Source organism: Equus caballus, chromosome 15 (assembly GCF_041296265.1).
Source record: "Equus caballus isolate H_3958 breed thoroughbred chromosome 15, TB-T2T, whole genome shotgun sequence".
NCBI lineage: Eukaryota > Metazoa > Chordata > Mammalia > Perissodactyla > Equidae > Equus > Equus caballus.
In genome coordinates, this window is record NC_091698.1 from 54297597 (window position 1) to 54314681 (window position 17085).

At 35.3% G+C, this 17085-nt stretch overlaps 1 protein-coding gene across 45 annotated transcripts in view; it reads right to left on the reverse strand.

Moving 5' to 3' along the window:
* EHBP1 (EH domain binding protein 1) overlaps positions 1–17085 on the reverse strand; it is a 479839-nt gene that overhangs the window by 160862 nt on the left and 301892 nt on the right. For all 45 annotated transcript variants that reach the window (XM_070235400.1, XM_070235417.1, XM_023619016.2 and 42 more), the window contains one exon: positions 10749–10938. In XM_070235400.1, the coding sequence (XP_070091501.1) occupies positions 10749–10938 (190 nt within the window). The remainder of the gene's footprint in view (positions 1–10748; positions 10939–17085) is intronic.

The following is a 17085-nucleotide window of genomic DNA, read 5'->3' on the forward strand; positions in this document are numbered from 1 at the left end:
TCTAGTAATACATTTAGCCTTAAAACTCATTATATTTGTTATTAATATGGTTACACTTTTTTTTGGTTAATGTTTCATGATAAATCTTTTTTCAGTCTTTTAATTTCAATTTTTTGCACAACTATTTTTAGATGTGTATAGTTAGATTTTTTTTAAAAATCCAGGCTGATAATCTTTGTTTTTAACTGCAGTATTTAGTCCACTTAGATCTAATATAATTACTAATAATTTGAGTCTAAATCCATCATATTATTTCAAGGTTTCTATTTGTTCCAGCCACTTCATGTTCATTTTTCTTTCCTATAATTGAATTTATCTTATTTTATTGTATTATTATTTCTAAAAGTCTTTCCTGTATTCTCTCTTCTAGTTTGGAAGTTATACATTATGTTTCTATTCATTTAACAGTTTCCCTAAAAATTACAACACACTTAATTAATCAATGTCTAAAGAGCAATCAGTATCTTTATTCTTCTTCTCAATAATACAAGGACCTCAGAATACACTAGTATACTTATCCTCATTCCCAACTTATATAGTATTGTTATTTATTTTAATTATTTTATTTCAGCCTATCATTAGATATTGTTTTATATTGTCAATTTGTGCTTAAATTTATCCATATAACTGCTGTTTTGTGATCTTTCTTTCTCGAATTCCTGAGCCTCTAATGAATACTTTCCTTCTGCCTAAATTCTATGTTTTAATATTTCCTTGAGTGAGGATCTGCTGGTAACAAACTTAGTTGTCTGGAAACCTCCTTATTTTTGTCCTCATTCTTGAAAGATATTTTCACTGGACATATAATTCTAGGCTGGCAGTTATTTTCTTTCATCATTTCATTTCTATGACTTCTATTGTTGCTGTTGAGAAAACACCAGTATTCCTTTGAAGATATTTTGGCTTTTTCCCATCCTTGGGCTTTCTTAAAGATCTTATCTACTTTTTCTTTTTTCTCTCTCTCTCCCTTTTTTTCTTCCCTCTACCAATCTACCTATCTATCTATATTTCTATTTATCTTCTGAAGTTTCACCACAAGCACTCTGGGTTTGGATTTCTTTTATCCTGATGGGGATTTGCTATGCTTCTTGCATCAGCAGACTGTCTTTCACCAGCTTTGAAAAGTTCTCAACCATTATCTCTTCAAATATAATCTCTGCTCTACTCTCTCTCCTCCTTCTTAGAGTCTAATTAGAATTATGCTACGTGTTACTCTATTCTTCAGGTCTTTCTAAAAAAAATTTTTTTTAAGCTATGCTTTTTGGTGAGGAAGACTGGCCCTGAGCTAACATCTGTTACCAATATTCCTCTTTTTTTTTTTTTTTGACTCCTCCCCAAAGCCCCGGTACATAGTTGTATATCCTGACTGTAAGTCATTCTAGTTCTTCCATGTGGGATGCTGCCACAGCATGGCTTGAAGAGTGGTGTGTAGATCCACACCCAGGATCCAAACCAGAGACCCCTGGGCTGCCGAAGCTGAGAGTGCAAACTTAACCACTTGGTCATGAGGCCAGCCCCTAAAAAATTCTTATAATAGAAAATTTCAAAGGTAGAACAAATATTATAATGAACTTCCATGTTACCACTACTCAGCTTCAAAAGTTATGAACATTTTTTCCAATCTTGTTTTGTCATTCCCTCCAAATATTGTCCACATACACACACATTTTTCTTCTAGAGTATTTAAAAGCAAATCCCAGATTTCTATCAGTTCAACAGTAAATAATTCAGTACATATCTCTAAAAGATAAATACATTTAAAATTTCTCCTTCTCATTTCCTCCACTTTTGCCAAGGTATTCATTTGTTAAATGAATTGGGTCATTTGTCCTGGAGGATTTCCCACATTCCATTTTGGTTGATTGCATCTTCATGATATCATTAACAGGTTTGTCTGTCCCCCAGTATTTCTTGTAAACCGACAGCTGTAACAACCAGCGGCTTGACTTGTTCTCACTTTAACTCTTTGGCAAGTATACTTTATAGTTAGTTCTATATACTTGCCGTTGCAATATATCAGGAAGTACAAAATGACTCGTTGTCTTACTCTTAATGATATTAAGATTGATCACTAGAGTTGAATATAAGCCCGATCCATTCATCTATTATAAAACCTCTCCACTAACAGTTTTAGCAGTTATACTGATTGTTGCTAGATCCATTATTTTATTAGCAATTACAAAATGATGAGTTTTCTAATGATATCATTCTATCTGCATTTCATAGCTAGAATCCTATGGGAAAACCAATTATCTTGAAATATATAGCTCATAAAAGAAAATCAGAATACTTCATTCTTTTCCTCTATTTATCAATTTACACAATAAGGAGTTGGTGCCCTAGCAACCTCCAAAGTCAATTATTTTGGTATTATCATTACAAATCCATGATTTTTTATATATTTGATTTGTTTCAATCCTTCTGCAGATATTTATTCTTTTTTACTCATGCAAACATGACCCACTATCTCCAGCATTTAATGCACCTGATAGTAAAATCTTTACTTTGTAGACAACATGCCTTTGAAATTCAAAACTACTATCAGGATATGTCTAGGTTTGGATCTCATTCCATTCATCTTGCCTGGTACTTGTGAGCCCTTTTAATCTAAAGACAAAAGTCTTTCTCCAGCTCATATACAGACTCTTCTCTCTCTTTGACAAATTATTTTCCTCTATCTGTTCTCCTCTCTGTAACCCTATTATAACTACAGTGAATCTCCTGACTCTATCCTTCATTTTTATTTTTCCTCCCATAATTTTAATCTCTTCAGCTTTTCACCTCGAATTCTAAAGAGAATTTTTCAAGCTTATCTTTTAATTCATTAATTAGATGCTCTCTAATATACTATCAGTTGTTTATAATTTTAAAATTTGAAAATTATGTTTTTTCATATTTAGGATCTCTTCCCTATTCTCAAATTATTTTTTACCATTTTTGGAGGGAAATTTCAAACCTACAGAAAAGTCGCAAATATAGTACAATAAAAACCCATATATGCTTTATTTAGATTCACCCATGATGAACATTTTACCTCAGATCATTATTTTGGTGACTACTTACTCTTGTTTCATTTATCAAGTTACACTAAAAATACTGCTTTTTTTTTTTTTTTAAACCTTTGTTTTTGTACTGCTCATTTTACAGTTGGTCATTTGCTCATTTATGGCTAAGATTAGTCCCCTTTTTATGACCAAATTTTTTTGCAAAATTTAAGAAGGTGCTCATTTTCAGGTTTACACATGATACTGAGAATGAGTATCTCCTTAAGAATGAGGCACCTATTGCCAAAACTTAAGGAGACATTAACTCTTGGGTTTAAACAAGTGCCAAATTTGCACTTGCATGACCCCAAGAGTTAGTGGCTTCTTAAATTTTGCACCCTAGTTATCTCTCTTGCCTCAACCAGAGTCCTGGCCCTGCAGTGCATGCTGTTGTAGGTCTTCTCATTTTTTTGTTTCTGTTGGTTTCTTATTATTACAGAGCAAAGTTTATCCTGTACTGGGTGTTGAAAAGGGTTCTGTCATAGTTTGTACAAATCTGTTCAAATACTCTAGTTACATTCCTCTTCTTCACACAGTAAAGGGTTAACTAACCTTTCATTCACATTTATCATCAATATTGTACCCTAACTCGATCCTGCATCAATAACACTCAGTTGACCATTTTTTACTAATTGCTTAGACTTCATAAAGCATTTAGCAAATAAGCCAAACTTACGACTCATTCTTTATCATTAAAGTATGCAAATAATTTACTTTCCTTATTAAGGTTCTTTCCCTATGTGAGGGCACTTCTGTCTCCATAAGAAAAAACGGCAGCTCAATCCTCAGCTGGAAAACTGTGACAGGCACTTTAATTCAGTTACTCCAGAATACAGTGATATAAAAGAGCAGCCTTTTCAAAATCACACTTAATTACTCTACAAGATTGTTTCAAAAGGCAAGCATCCTAGTCATGGTTTGTTTTTTAAAATAAAATTTAGCACTTTCCTCTCTCTCACTGAATACAGTCAGAAAAATCAAGAGGCCAATTCTTAGACATGTCCTCAACACTATGGTTGCTGGTTCTTTTAGTTTGTAAAGGCCTTTAAGTGGGTTACTGCTACTGCACATTTGTCTGTCAGATTTGCCCCATCTGTGCACCAGGCTGGGACTAGAGTGAGGCAAGGCAGTGTCTAGAGCACAGACTTAAGGAGGCATTCACTCTTAGGGTGGTGCAGATGCAGTGTCTTAATTTAAACTGTGTGCCCTAGGAGCCTTTCTTGCTTCACTCTAGTCCAGGCCCTCCAGCGCACACAGCCAAACATATTTTAGAATTGATATCACAGGTGCCAAAAAAAAAAAGGTTTCTCAGTATCCTCATCAGTAATTTCATGCTCTGAAAATTACCATATCTTTTCAGACACCATTATATAAATGTAGTGAATTGATTTTGAAGGAAATACTATTCAACTTTTGACAGCTTGGGTTTTTGTTTGTGTTTTGTGTGTGTGTGGTTTTTTTTTTTTGCATTCTACTGTACTGTTCCTAGACTTCTTTATGCTCAGTTGCAAAATATTATGATGCTTTTCCTCTAAAGTTTGCATGATTGGTTTTCAAACGCCACTTTAAAATGGCTGTTTCAAGTAGTTATTATTCAGGTTTTTTCATAAAAGAGACACCAAGATTTGGACTTATTTGCATCTCTACTATAAAACACAGATTTTAAAGATTTTTTCTTTTTTTTTAAGATTTTACTTTTCCTTTTTCTCCCCAAAGCCCCCCAGTACATAGTTGTGTATTTTTAGTTGTGGGTCCTTCTAGTTGTGGCATGTTGGATGCCACCTCAGCATGTCTTCATGAGTGGTGCCATGTCTGCACCCAAGATCCAAACTAGAGAAACCCTAGGCCGCTGAAGCGGAGCACACAAACTTAACCACTTGGCCACGGGGCTAGCCCCTTAAAACACACATTTTAAATAAACACCTATGGCAAAGCCTGCTAACTATTCTCTAATATCCATTGTACTCTTCTTCCTTAGCAATAGAACTCTTGATTTTTAGCTAGATAATCAATTGTCCAGAATAAAGATTCATTTTCTAGTCTTCCTTGCTAGATGTATGTGTGGGCATTTTTTGTTCTTTCTTCTTGTTTGTTTGTTTCACTGAGGAGGATTCGCCCTGAGCTAAGATCTGTGCCAATCTTCCACTGTTTTATACGCGGGTCGCCACTATAGCATGGCTGACGAGTGGTCTAGGTCCACACGTGGGATCCAGGCCCACAAATCCAGGCCACCAAAGTGGAGCAACCCACTTAACCACTACACCATGGTGCTGGCCCCTCTTTCTCCTTGCTGACGGGAATGCAGCACATTGGCTGTGGCTCAAACAGCCATCCTCAGTCACAAAGCAGAAGTCTATGCTGAGGATGGCAGATGAGCAAAACAAAAACCCTGATGACTTTGTGAGGTTACTGCATCAGCACTGAACCGTCAACGTTTTCAAACAGAAATAAATTTTTCTTTTATTTAAGCTGTTATTTGAAGCTTTCTATTGGCCACAGATTATCTTAATTCCAACTGAAATTCTATTAACCAGAGAGACTTATTTGATTAATGAGATCTTAAAAAATAACTATTCTGGGAGGCTCTATGTACACATTAAGAAAAAGTAGTTGATTCAATGTAATTTGTTCTTAACGTTTAGCTAAAGTCAGCCACACTGAAAAAAGGGTAGCTAAGCATGGGGGAGATAGGAAATTCCAGAACACAATCTATTTTGCAGGGAGAAAACAAGCTCAACTAAGTTATTATTTAAAAAAGTAAAGGCACACTGAATGCATTCCAGAAACAAGCAGATACAACTAAGGCTGACTCCTAAGGCCCAGCTATATCCTCTGCGAAGGGTTCTGGAAAATCTCCTTTTATCTTTATAACAAGTTATCCTTTTTGCTTAAGTGAAAAAAAAAAAAAAATCAACCAAATGGCTTTTTCTGTTTGTCTTAATCAAAAAAGTACTGACCAAAAATAGAAAAAGTAATACACACAGTAGGGCCCCACTTATTCAGTATTATTGAGGAATAGGGTATTCTGGGAATTAAGGTATCCCAATAAGTAAAAATTTTACACGTAACTTGAGCTTACCCTCCGCCCCACCCCTCGCAGCTGTCACTGAATGCAGTTTGGCATTTCATTTTATAAAACAACTGTGTATTTAACATTTTTTCAATTAAATTTTTATCTTCATTCTTTTTATGATTTTCCTTGGAAGGTTTGAGACATTTTCATAGGAGGAAGTTAATAGTCTGATTGTGTGTTTATTTCTTTTCAGCATGAATAGCCCACAGGTATCATTCTGCACAATTTTGCACAGACAGAAATGAGGGTAAAGAGATTTCTAGAAGGAGGCCTTTATGTGCAAAAGCTGAAACACGTGTTTGGTTTGCAGTTTGAATTTGCTGCTAGGACCAATCAAGGGGACTGCTGTATGTAACTTTGACTTTGGTTTACCCCGGGCTTCTCACAGTTTCTGCAATCTGTACTCAAGTTCAAAAATATCCAAGTGTAAACCTTGGGTCTTTGCCAGAACTTTCTGGCAAAGAGGTAACAACATGAGCGAAGGCTTGAGTTATTTAGCTGGGCCTTGAGATGTGGATGGGGTTTCCACTTTTAGAGATGGAGGAAGTGGACAGTAGTATCACTGTCAATTACTGGAGCCTCACCAATCAGGATCTTTGAGGGAGCCCTTCTCCACTTGACCAAGCTCATTTCATCATCGAATGCACAGTGGGGCTCCTCTCCATGTTATCACAAAAGTTTAAGTTTAATTTATCTTAATTCTTTATTGTCATTGATAATTAGCTGTTAATACTGTGATTTTTATGGAATTGGGTATGTATAGTGTTTACTAATATACTTTAGCAGATGTATCTGGCAAAAATTTCATTTATGTTCCTAAGCTCTTTCTTATAATCTGAATCGCATTTTACACTAAGTTGCATGAATTACATCTAGCAGTTGAGAATTATGTATTTATTAACATATATTCACAGTCAGTAAATGGTGGTCAGCCACCACTGAGCTTAAGTTATTTTATTTTGTTGGATGGTTGTGTGTTTAATGCCAGGTTAAATCTCTAAACACCGGTCTTTTTTCCTAAGTTGTATTAAAAAGTGTCACAGTTTTCTCCTTTTACAAATGCAGAAATCAATTGTCTGAAGTGAGGAGTTTATGTAGATTTACGACACAGAGGGGTCCTTAGCTGCCTTCAGGGATGGTTTGAAATTATTTGTAATGTAAGTACATGCTTATTATCACTCTGTTTAAATCCTGGTCTTGGTTCTTTTTCATAAATTTTCTTAAAAATAAGTAGTTTCAGGTGACAGGTGGGAGATTAATCATCTGGCTGAGCACCTGCCATTTTCCGACAGTGAGTGCTCTTCAGCTTCTGCAGTCAGTTGCTATTGAGTGCAGTTTGGCATTTTGTTATACAAAACAATTGTGGTGTAATATCCTTTTATTATTCAACTAAAATTTGAGCCTGTTTTTTTTCAAAAGCTTTATTTGAACTATTGTCTCCTCTTCAATTTATAAATAAGGAAAATAATTGGCCAAGAAACATACCTTTTTAAGCATCAAAACTGTAATAATTTTAATAGAAATGTTTTGATATAAAACACACTTTCTTGCTTTCTTAAATGGAATATTGTATACTAAGCATAGTAAGATTCTTTCAGGTTGTCTCAAGGTTGCCAAAATGGTAAATTATTTTACTAAACTTTAATACGGCAAAGTCTTCAGGAACTACTTGGATATATATATAGGTCTATTCCTGTGATGAATAAGCCCCACACTATTGTGCTTTCTCAGATGTCATTTATCATATTTTATTATTGTCAGTATGCTATTGATTTTAATCTTCTTCCTTATCTCACATATAATTGTGTAGTTAGTAGTTTCCAATTTTTGGGGGGGGGGGGTTTGGCAATGGTCCACTTTTTTTTCAAATGAAATCTGACATAAATTCCAATGTATGAAATGAACGAATGTGGATTTGTGCTGAGGAAGGAGAACGGGGCGTCCAGGGCCTGCTGCTAACCCTCCCTCCCTGGTTTCAGTGCAGGACACCGAGGTATCTGAAGGAACTCCAGGCCACCACCAAATAGTTTAATACCCACTGCTCAGACCTAAGGGTGCCTTCCTCTATTCTCAGGGATACATTTTTTTTAGAAAATGTCATCTTGTATCTTCTCCAAAAGGCAACAACAACAACAGAAAAGATCCATAATCTCATTACTCGGTAACCTCTATCAGTATAACAAAAACAGAAGTAAAACATGTATAAGGCTCGAAATTCAAACAATATAGAAACGCAAAAAAGGAAAAGTAATGCCTTCCTCAATCTTCTGTGTATCTTCCATTCCACCAAGACTCTTCTTATCAAAGGTAACCACTATTAAGTTGCCTGCGATTCCTTCCATAATGGAGATGAGTGTGTACGTCTGTGTGTGTATGTATATACATGTGAATAAAGATTTTTAAGTAAATCTTTATACAATCAGAAAGAATCATACTATACTGTTATGTACATTGTTATATCAGCAATCTTTTTTAAATTAATTTTTCACAGTTGTGTTTCACATAGTTGAATTATCCAAACTAGCTTTCAGATCAGCAGATGGCTACTGTGGATATGACTGACTGTGTTTCTACTATCTGTGTCTGAGCATAATGAGGCATTTTCCAGGACAAGTATAGTGGTAAAATGCCCAGCCTTTCCTATAAACATCATTTATTCTACAATGTACCTGCAATGGGATACTATCTTCAAAATAATGTAAAAAATAGCTATGTTATACTTCACTACAAGAGAACTTAATCACCATATGTAATAATGTTTCTATGGAAAAATACATTTAGAGTTCCAACTCGGAACTGGAAACATCTCTCTAGAGGTAGAATGGCACAATGGGAAAGTATGGGTTTTAGACTCAAAAGACTTGAATTTTAATCCTGGCACTGTCACTACTAGTTTTATCACTTTGAGCAAACTACTTAACTAACATTCAGTTTCTCATATGTAAAAAGGAGATAATAGTTACGTACTTCTCAGGTTGTTCTGAGGATCAAATGAGTTAACAGAATACTGCCTGGCACGCCATAGGCACTGTTAAATTCCTTTCCATCCCCTACAAAGGGATTATGATTTTGTGATTAGCTTCTCAGATGGACTATAGAAGAGGGATGGGGAAGGGAGTACACAATGAGGGACTAGGGCTTCAGGGAGATAAGGGCTAGGTGTAGGCATTCTTTTTTGTTTTTGAGGAAGATTAGCCCTGAGCTAACATCTGCTGCCAATCCTCCTCTACTTTATATGCGCAACGCCTACCACAGCATGGCTTGCCAAGCGATGCCATATCCGCACCTGGGATCTGAACTGGTGAACCCTGGGCTGCTGAAGCAGAACATGCAAACTTAACTGCTGCGCCACCGGGCCTGCCCCTAGGTGTAGGTATTCTTGATGGTTAGATTGGATAAAGCACCAACATGGCTTCTGGATTCTGATTAGTATCCCAGTTACTCTCTTTAGTTTCACTCTCATGGTACAGGAATTAGTCATTTCCTTTGCTTTATATTTCTACCATCTGCTGCTTTCATTTAGACCCACCCTCCCCATCCCCTTTCCCTAGCCAAAGCAAGAGGGAGTTTAGTCCCAGTTTCTCCTCCTAAAGTTATAAGTATAAAAAGACACCTGATATAAAAACACCTGGAGATTAACTTCTAGAATGGCAGAGTGAGGACCTCAGTGAACGCACTATCCTTCTAAAACTATGAAAATACAGGTAAAACAAATAAACTATTTCAGAACTGTGGCATTTAACAAAAGTCACAGAATGAACTGAAAAATCCAAGAGAAACTACTGAAACCTTGATATCCTTGAGAAAAACAGCAGCCCAGAAACCTGAGGTAAAATATGGTCCAGATATCACACAGTTAATGAAGACACCAGTTCCAATCCTGTCTCTACTGGCTAGGGGACCTGTGACATTTACTTTACCCCTCTGAGTTCAAGTTCATCTCGTTTTATCCCCCTACCTCTGAGAATCAAATAATGTAATACGGCAACAACAAAACTCCCATGAGTAGATGGGCAAAACTTATTTACCTAAAAAAACTTGCTAAACCCAACATCTCTACCTTACACATAGAAGATATTATACTATTTGAAATCAAACCATTTAAAAGCTTTAGACTTTGTTCCAACACTGTTTTACCTTTCCACGTAGTTATCATGCATTAATATTTCTAAAAGAGTGACAATAAGGCTAAAACTGTAACTTGTCATAAATCCAAGTGACAATATTAAAACTCTTTGACAAAGCATTTCTCTGTATTGAACCTTAAACTTCCCAGTACATTTCTCAAAGGATGATTTCCTTCCTCTGTGTTAATGCAAGCTGTCTCTCACACCTAGCTGCTTTAGAGTACCCTTTCTTTAATGCTCCAACCCTACACTTATAATGTCTTTCTTCCTCTGATTTCAAAACAGCATTTTAAAAACAAATCTTAACCCAAACCATCCAATCCATACTGTACTATAAACTTACAGGCTTTCAAACATATTTACAATGTTGCAGTATAATGGATTTACTTAGATTTTAAACCATCAATAACAGCTAACAATGACTTTTCTTAATTTGAATTAAATTGCAAGGGAGAAAATGAACAAACACTAATGCTACGTGATTTACTAAGAATAAGCTCCTACCTTAGGAGAAGTAGAGAGATCTCTTCCTGCAGAAACAACTGTGTTTTCATTCACTCCTCCTGTCTTTGGTGAGATGGCTGGTAGGGCTGGGGCTTTTCTTTTCACTCTTCTTTCAGTCTCCAGTTCTTGAATTGGGTTTACCAAATTATTTGGAGGAGGAGTTGGTTTAGGTTCATAAAAAGGATTTGACCTAAATGAAAGAAGAATTATTGTTAAATGTTCCTCTAAAAGTAGTTTATTCCCAAGTAAGGTATTTTCATTTGTAAAACGAAAATACTGAAAACAATAGGGAAAAACCCAAACCAGTGATAAGCTACAATTTGAAAACAATCACTGTTAATCTTTTCTTTTGTTAATCATTAGCAATAAAAATTTTCCCTCTCAGAAAGTATTTTTTAGTTTTTTAAATACAAGGTCACGCTCAGCTCTAGTATATACAGAAAAATACATACAATAACAGTAAATGCTATATATTCTCCAGACTCAAGGAAAAGGAAATAAGACGTGGAAATGTTGGGGTTTTTTTTAATGCTCCCCACCAAACATGGTTCTTGCATTTCATCCCTTCCTCTGTATTAAATTCCCTTTTCATTAGGGAACATCTTTTAGAAGTTCATTCAGGGAGGTTCTGTTAATAGTAAATTCTCAAAGGTGTTGAAAAGGTATTTATTCAGCCTTACACTTAAGTGACAGTTTAGCTGGGTAGAGAATTCTAGTTGTCAGTTAATTCATCTCAGTACTTTATAAGCTCATTGTCAGCCTAATATTGCTCTTCTGTAAGTCATCTTTTATTTCCGGTTGCTGTTAAGATCTTCTCTTTGCATCTGGTTTTGAGCAATTTTATTATATGTCTAGGTGTAGATTTCTTTTTAATTTATGCTGTTTCAGACTCCCTGTATTTCCTGAGTCTGGAGATTCATGTGTTTCATAGTTTTGGAAAATTATCAGCCATTATCTCTTTGATAGCCCCTTCTCTATTCTCTTCTTTAGAAAATCTTATTAGATAAATGTTGAACTAGCTCTCTATATATTTTTACAAATTTTTATTTCTCCTGTGCTACATTCTGGATAATTCCCTTACATCTATGATCCAGTTAACTTTTTGTCTCTTCATCTGTCTAATTTAATGTTCAATTCTCCATGAATCTTTAATTTCAATAAGCATATTCCTCCATATGACTGTGTGTATAATACTTCAGGTACAGAGAATATGAGTCATTAATCATTTAGACATATTTATTTTACAGTCTCTGATAAATCTATTATTTCAAGACCTTGCATGTATAATCCTGGTGTTTCTTTGTCTCCTGACTTTCTCTTAGCAAACTGTTTCCTTGTGTGTTTTGTAACTCTAGATTGTGAGTTCAGAGCTTAATCTGAAGAATTCCTGTGTAGTCTGAGCCGGGAGTGCCTCTCTTCAGAGTGTTTTATGCTTGCATTTGCCAAGCACTTTAGGAGCCACTTTCTTTGTTACTTTCTTGGCTTGGGGATTCCCAGACCATCCTGCCAACATAATGTCAAATCCACATGAGGGTGGGCCTGTGCTTATAACTTTTCAGAGAAGACTGTTGTTTTCTTTACCTGCAGTCTGGATCAAGGCAGAAAATCTTCCTTGTTAACTCCCTTTATGAGCAGATGGATTCTTTTCCCAGTTAGTTATCTATAAACACAACTATCTGGTATACATGATGATTACTCTTCCTATTACACAGTAATAAACTGTTATTCTGGTTCTTATTTATTAGATTGTTACTTTTTTTCCCAACACCTGTCAGTCCCCTAGAGTTCAATATCCTGCATGCATAGTAACAACAGAATTTCTGAGTCTACAAAGGTAAGGACCAGATCACCCAAACATAGTGATTATACCAGTGGAATTACACCTTGTCATATAAGACCTGTACTGGTGATAGCCTTCTATTTCAATTGTGCATGTTCTTTGACCTGCAATAGTACCAAACTCATGTAGAATCAGTAACAAATTATCTACACCCCTGCCTAAGGATTTATATACAGTCAGGTCACATGAGACTCTGGGTACCAAGTATATCTAGACCAGAGATGGGAAATATACCATACTTGTGATGTCCATACTCATGGCAATGATTAGTGTTGTGACTCCTTCCCATTGAGCTGGGGGTATAGCCTCAGAATCTCTCTCACCCCTGCTCAGAGTAGTTGCTTTTAACTGAATGAAGTTGGCACCTACATAGAGACCTATTTCCTATTCCTCATCTTCTTATGTCTGTGCATTCAAGAGAAAAAGAGCAGGAAACATATATTTGAAAATTAGCTTTACAGACCAAAATATTCTTGCCTAGTAACCAAGACATGCTCGAAGTATTTATATCCCATGCTTACCACCTGCAGAAGAACTTGGGGAAATCAAAGCAAAGACCAATGTTAAAACAACTATGTGTTCAGAAAAAGCTAAACATGCTCTCTGAAAAGAGGTAGAAAAGGTATTGGATCCTGCCTAGAATGGAGGGCTTGCCAATAACATTATTAACCGACATTTATAAAATACTCACATTCTGCTAGGCACTGTTTCAAGTGTTTGACATGTATTAACCCATTTAATCCTTACAACAATCTTGTTTACACTGCTAATTTTATCAATAGCCTCATATAGCTGTTTTTCAAACTCTAAAAGTAGTTTAGAGGGAGGTAAATATAAAGAAATGGGATAAAAATTAATTTTTTTTAAAACTTCAAAACTTAGAAAAAAATCTCTTTTTCCCCCCCAAAAACTTACTACTTGCCAGCTGATGTTAAATGTTTTAGGACTAAACAGACTCACTTCAATCTAACTGAATTAACTCAGTTGTGAATTATTTGGGTGGTATTTTTAAAAACTATTCTTAGTTAAACATCTCCATAACGGATTTCCACAGTAGTTTGTAAGATGGTAACTCTTAGAATAATAATTATTATTAATTCATTAAGTAAGTATAGCTAGTTTAAGGAAAACTCAGAAGTGTTAGAGGATATTTATATTACAAAAGAAGTTGTGCTTAACAGAAAAAAATGACAGAATTCCTTAAAACAGGCAATTCTTCAGTGCATCAGATAATAGAATTTATAATACTTAGTTGCATGCAACTTCTAGAAAACTTACCTAGTAGGTATACAAAGGTATCTAGATACTGTCCTTTTTCTTCATATCTCTCTGCCTGCTTCTAACCACTTAGGTCTCCCTCTAACCACTGGAATATTGGTATTCTTTGTACAGTGAAGGTAAATGCAAGTAGAAAAGAAGCTCATATCAATTGATTTTCAAATTTGGTCCCTGAGGCTCATATTACTAAAAACATAATCAAATTGGACATTTTCTTGAAACAATGAGAGCTGTATTTCTCAATCTGTTTTACACTATGACATGTAGTGAAAATGAAATTTGCATGGCATGACAGAGTAAACAAGAAGCTGCTGGAAAATGGAGGTACTGAGGACCCGAGCTGCTCTGGACCAAAACTGACGGCCAAAAGGACTAAGGGAATCAGTATCTCTTCACACCTAAAATCTACCTGTGAGATAACAGTGCGCTGGGCACCACCACCAGTTAGGTACTAAATCAGAATAAGGACAAGAAGCCTCTACTTCTAAGGGCTTTGAATGATCTTCCTTGTAGATCAGAGATTCCTAAGTAGAAGTGAATTTCCTACTCTTTAAGAACGAACAGGATATGTTTCCATTTATATGAAATGTCCAGAATAGTCAAATCCATATAGATACAAAGTAGATTAGTGGTTTTCAGGAGATGTGGGAAGGGAAGGAGTGGAACTAACTAGTGATAGGTATGGGATTTCTTTTTGGGGTGACAAAAATGTTCTGAAATTAGATAGTGGTGATGGATCTATAACACAGTGAATAAACTAAAGACCACTGAAGTGTACACTTTAAAATGGGGAATTTTAAGTTATGTGAAGTATATATTAATTTACAAAATGCTATAAAAAAGAGTGAATAGGAATATTGTATATATATGATTGTGAACACTGCTTTCTCTGTAATGTGTTACATAATTGCTGATTAATGCACTTTTAAAAATGTTTAGTATTTTTAGTAAAAAAAATAATTTAAGGAATTAACACAATTTCCACATTCTGCTGATCATCTATGATTTGAATAATCTACTCCAGAGTTTCCTACATCACTCTGAATAAACAAGAATTATTTTTATCCTTCTACTGTACACTTGAGTAATAGATGAGTTATATCATTAACTCATTGTGAATTCAAAATTCATCAGTTATATTAAGTTGAAAATTAGACAGAATAATTTTAAATGACATTATTTAGAAATGATGACATTTGTTTAGAAAATAATTCACCTAGGAAGAAGAATTATACAAAGAAAAACTAAAGTTGATTAGAAACTGGATTAACAAATATACTGAAAAAATAATAGACAGAAAGCAAGGGTATAGTGAAATTTGTACTCTTTTCCTCTCACTTTGAAAATGTATTTTTTTTGGAAAAACAATCCAAATTTATTAAAATGAGTGTGTAGCTTCTCTGAATAAAATTCAGAGAGTTTTAATGAGAAACTTTCCTTGAGAAACTGACACACAACCATATGAGAAACGATTTCATGCTGGACCTCAAAAGTCACTTCATAAATTTTTTGAAGAAATAGTATTGCTTTATCGGTTTTCATTTTTGCTACATAAACTGGAACAGCTGAACCCCAAACATGAGAAAACTGAGAAACCCATGCAGTTGCCAAGCGTAAAGGACAAGTGCTAAAAGCACTGAAGGGCGTATACTTTCCCTTGGAGGTGATGGATATGCTGAGGTTCTGAAAGTTGTTCTACACGTCAAAGCACTATTTCTTTGTGATAGTTTTATGTCAGAGGATACAGGAAGAGTTTGGTAATGAAAGATGAGTCATATAGGCTTTTTACTTGATGAAAGGTCACAAGTGTACACTGAAGAACAAATTTCGGAAGATTTCTGCTACTGAAATGGGACCTACAAACTTTGGGGAAAAAAGATGAGAAATACAAAATAAGTAATTAATATAGAGTTCTTCTTGGACTCTCACATTAGCTGATGAGCAACCTTTAGAATTTCTGTGTATATTCCAACAAAAAAAGCTGGAGTGTTTATAGGCTCCCTCTGGTAACCTCAGATGACTGAGTAATTTAGAATGCTCTTTATTCATGGGAAACTTGTAAAGACTGTGACTTTCATGTGGAAAAAAGAATGGTCAAAAGGAAACACCCAGTGATTCTGATTTTAGTTTTTATTAAGACATTTTAAAAGTTTAAGTAAACATTAGACATCCCTTTAATTTGCTAATAGGAGAGAGCAGGGTGTGTGAGTGTGTGTTGTGTAACACTCATGCATCTTGGAAGGACTGAATGCTTGTACTTAAAATTTGCATTGACATTCAAATGCTCTAGGTGTGTGGCTATTACTCAGCACCTACACCACCTGTGAGAAATTTTATTTTGATCACATATTAGCTATTTCCAAGAAAACAAATATAATAACTTCAGCCAGAGTTGAGCCAACTTTTTCAACTCCTATAAGTTATTAGCTAGTATTTAAATTTCAACATGGGGTTTGGAATCAGATAACTATTATGATGTAATTTTCAGTATCTATAGGAATTTAGAACTTCTTCAGGTTTTGTCAAAACTGAGCCATGCCCATGGAAGCATGTAGCACGTGTGCAAGTCATCGGCCATGTGTTGTAAAAGAGGAAAAGGTTGAGAGATGGTTTCAGAACAACAGAGAACAAGCCATCTCCCTCACTCTCTCAAACATAAGTTTTCAAAGACTTAAACTTGGTCATTACGGTTCCCTTAAATCATCTCTTCTCTAAGTCAGACAGTTCCTATGCCTTCAATCACTGCTCAGTTGATGTGGTTTCTGGACACTTTAACGACTCTGTTCCTCTACTCTGTTAGTGCTCTGAATCGTCAACGCCCCTTGTAAAGTGCAGCACCTGGAAGCAAAATACTGCTCAGAAGAGGAGCTGACCAATGCACAAGACACAGCTGGCATTTCTCCTGCACACAGAGCAACTGCTCTCAACTTTCATCCATCAAAGGGGCCTTTTTAATATTCCCCTCTCAACCCATACAGCCCATATTTTGAAAGATTTTCCTAATAAACTATTTTTAAAGAAATAACTATTTTCCCCAAGACCTAAATAATGCTAATACACTAAAATCCATGTATTTACAAGAAAAACAAAGACCCATACAGCCTCACTGCAAGTAAACATATAATTATTATTCAGGTTTTTGAAAATGTTAAATATTTTACAGATCTCCCCTGTCCCACACCAATTACTTTCATCAAACAGACGTAGAAGCCCAAAAAT